General features: G+C 30.9%; 1 protein-coding gene across 1 annotated transcript in view; it reads left to right on the top strand.

The window, feature by feature from the left end:
• Window positions 1-1,202, top strand: part of LOC106876628 (receptor-type tyrosine-protein phosphatase alpha) — a 20,358-nt gene that overhangs the window by 4,405 nt on the left and 14,751 nt on the right. Inside the window, exon 4 of the mRNA XM_014925242.2 lies at window positions 47-134. Coding sequence (XP_014780728.2) covers window positions 47-134 — 88 coding nt within the window. The remainder of the gene's footprint in view (window positions 1-46; window positions 135-1,202) is intronic.

Here is a 1,202-nt window from a genome sequence, read left to right on the forward strand (position 1 = left end):
TATAACATAGCTAAAATGTACAGCTATCGTTTTCATATATTCACAGAGACTACCAAAAACCTTACCACTGCCTTATACTGAAGCAACAAAACCTGAGAATGCAAAGAAGAATCGCTATAAAACGATACTGCCTTGTAAATATTGATTTCTTTTTTGTAGTTAAGGCATCATATCCATCAAAGAAGTGAAATAAAATGTGCGCCTTTGTTGTGAAAAATGTAGATATTTTTCCAGCTTGACAAATATTCTCTATCAATAATGGTACTCATAGTTGTAGTAAACGTTGATGAGGACTCTTAATGGTTTTCATGAGATTATTTTGAAGCACCAGAAAAATCAATACTCACAATTCTGAAAAGGCAAATCAACAAAGCTCTTCCATTATACTGCACTTCTATGGTCGGAGTAATTCACATAATGTCGACTACTTCATTTATATATGTGTACCTATTTCATGAATTTAAGCACCGAGTAAAGCTACTAATTCATGGCATGCATAGAAAATATATATATATATATATAGGTTATGAGAGGTAATGGTGTCAAGAAGAGCCAAATGTATCAGGTAATGCTCACTAAGTGCTATGGATAGACCATAGTTAAGCTCCAGGTTCAGTGATTATACGGATGAGGAGTCCAACGTAGGTCATATATAAGTGTGTGTATATATAAAAAAAATTTCGTAGTGAGATAATAAAAAAACCAAGGCTGTGTAGATTTTAGAACATTTATAAATAGGTCTTACAGCTGTTTCCAGGATATTTATTATATTCGTTCCTCAGAGACGGTGTGAGAAGATAGTTAAGTAATAGTTAATTTAGATAACATACGAAATAGAGAGTGAAGTGGATGAATGAAAATAGATATGAGATATGTTAGGACATTGTATTTGTAGATCCATTATTTAGGAAGAATGGTATACATATAAGATTCGAATACCTTGTGAATAAATTTAAAATATTATTTAAAATTGGTCATTCCAAGTACAGAGTTTATACACAGTGTTATTGTCACTTTAGATAAAACCCTTGATTCAATATTTTGTATCTTATCTAAATTAACTATTGCTTAACCATTTTCTCACACCGTCTCCGATGAAGAGATATAATAAATATCGTGGAAACAGCTTTAAGACTTATTTATAAATGTTCTAAAATCTACACAGCTTTGGTTTTTTATCTCATTACGAAAAATGTTTATAT

This window comes from Octopus bimaculoides, chromosome 14 (assembly GCF_001194135.2).
Source record: "Octopus bimaculoides isolate UCB-OBI-ISO-001 chromosome 14, ASM119413v2, whole genome shotgun sequence".
In the NCBI taxonomy this organism is placed as follows: domain Eukaryota; kingdom Metazoa; phylum Mollusca; class Cephalopoda; order Octopoda; family Octopodidae; genus Octopus; species Octopus bimaculoides.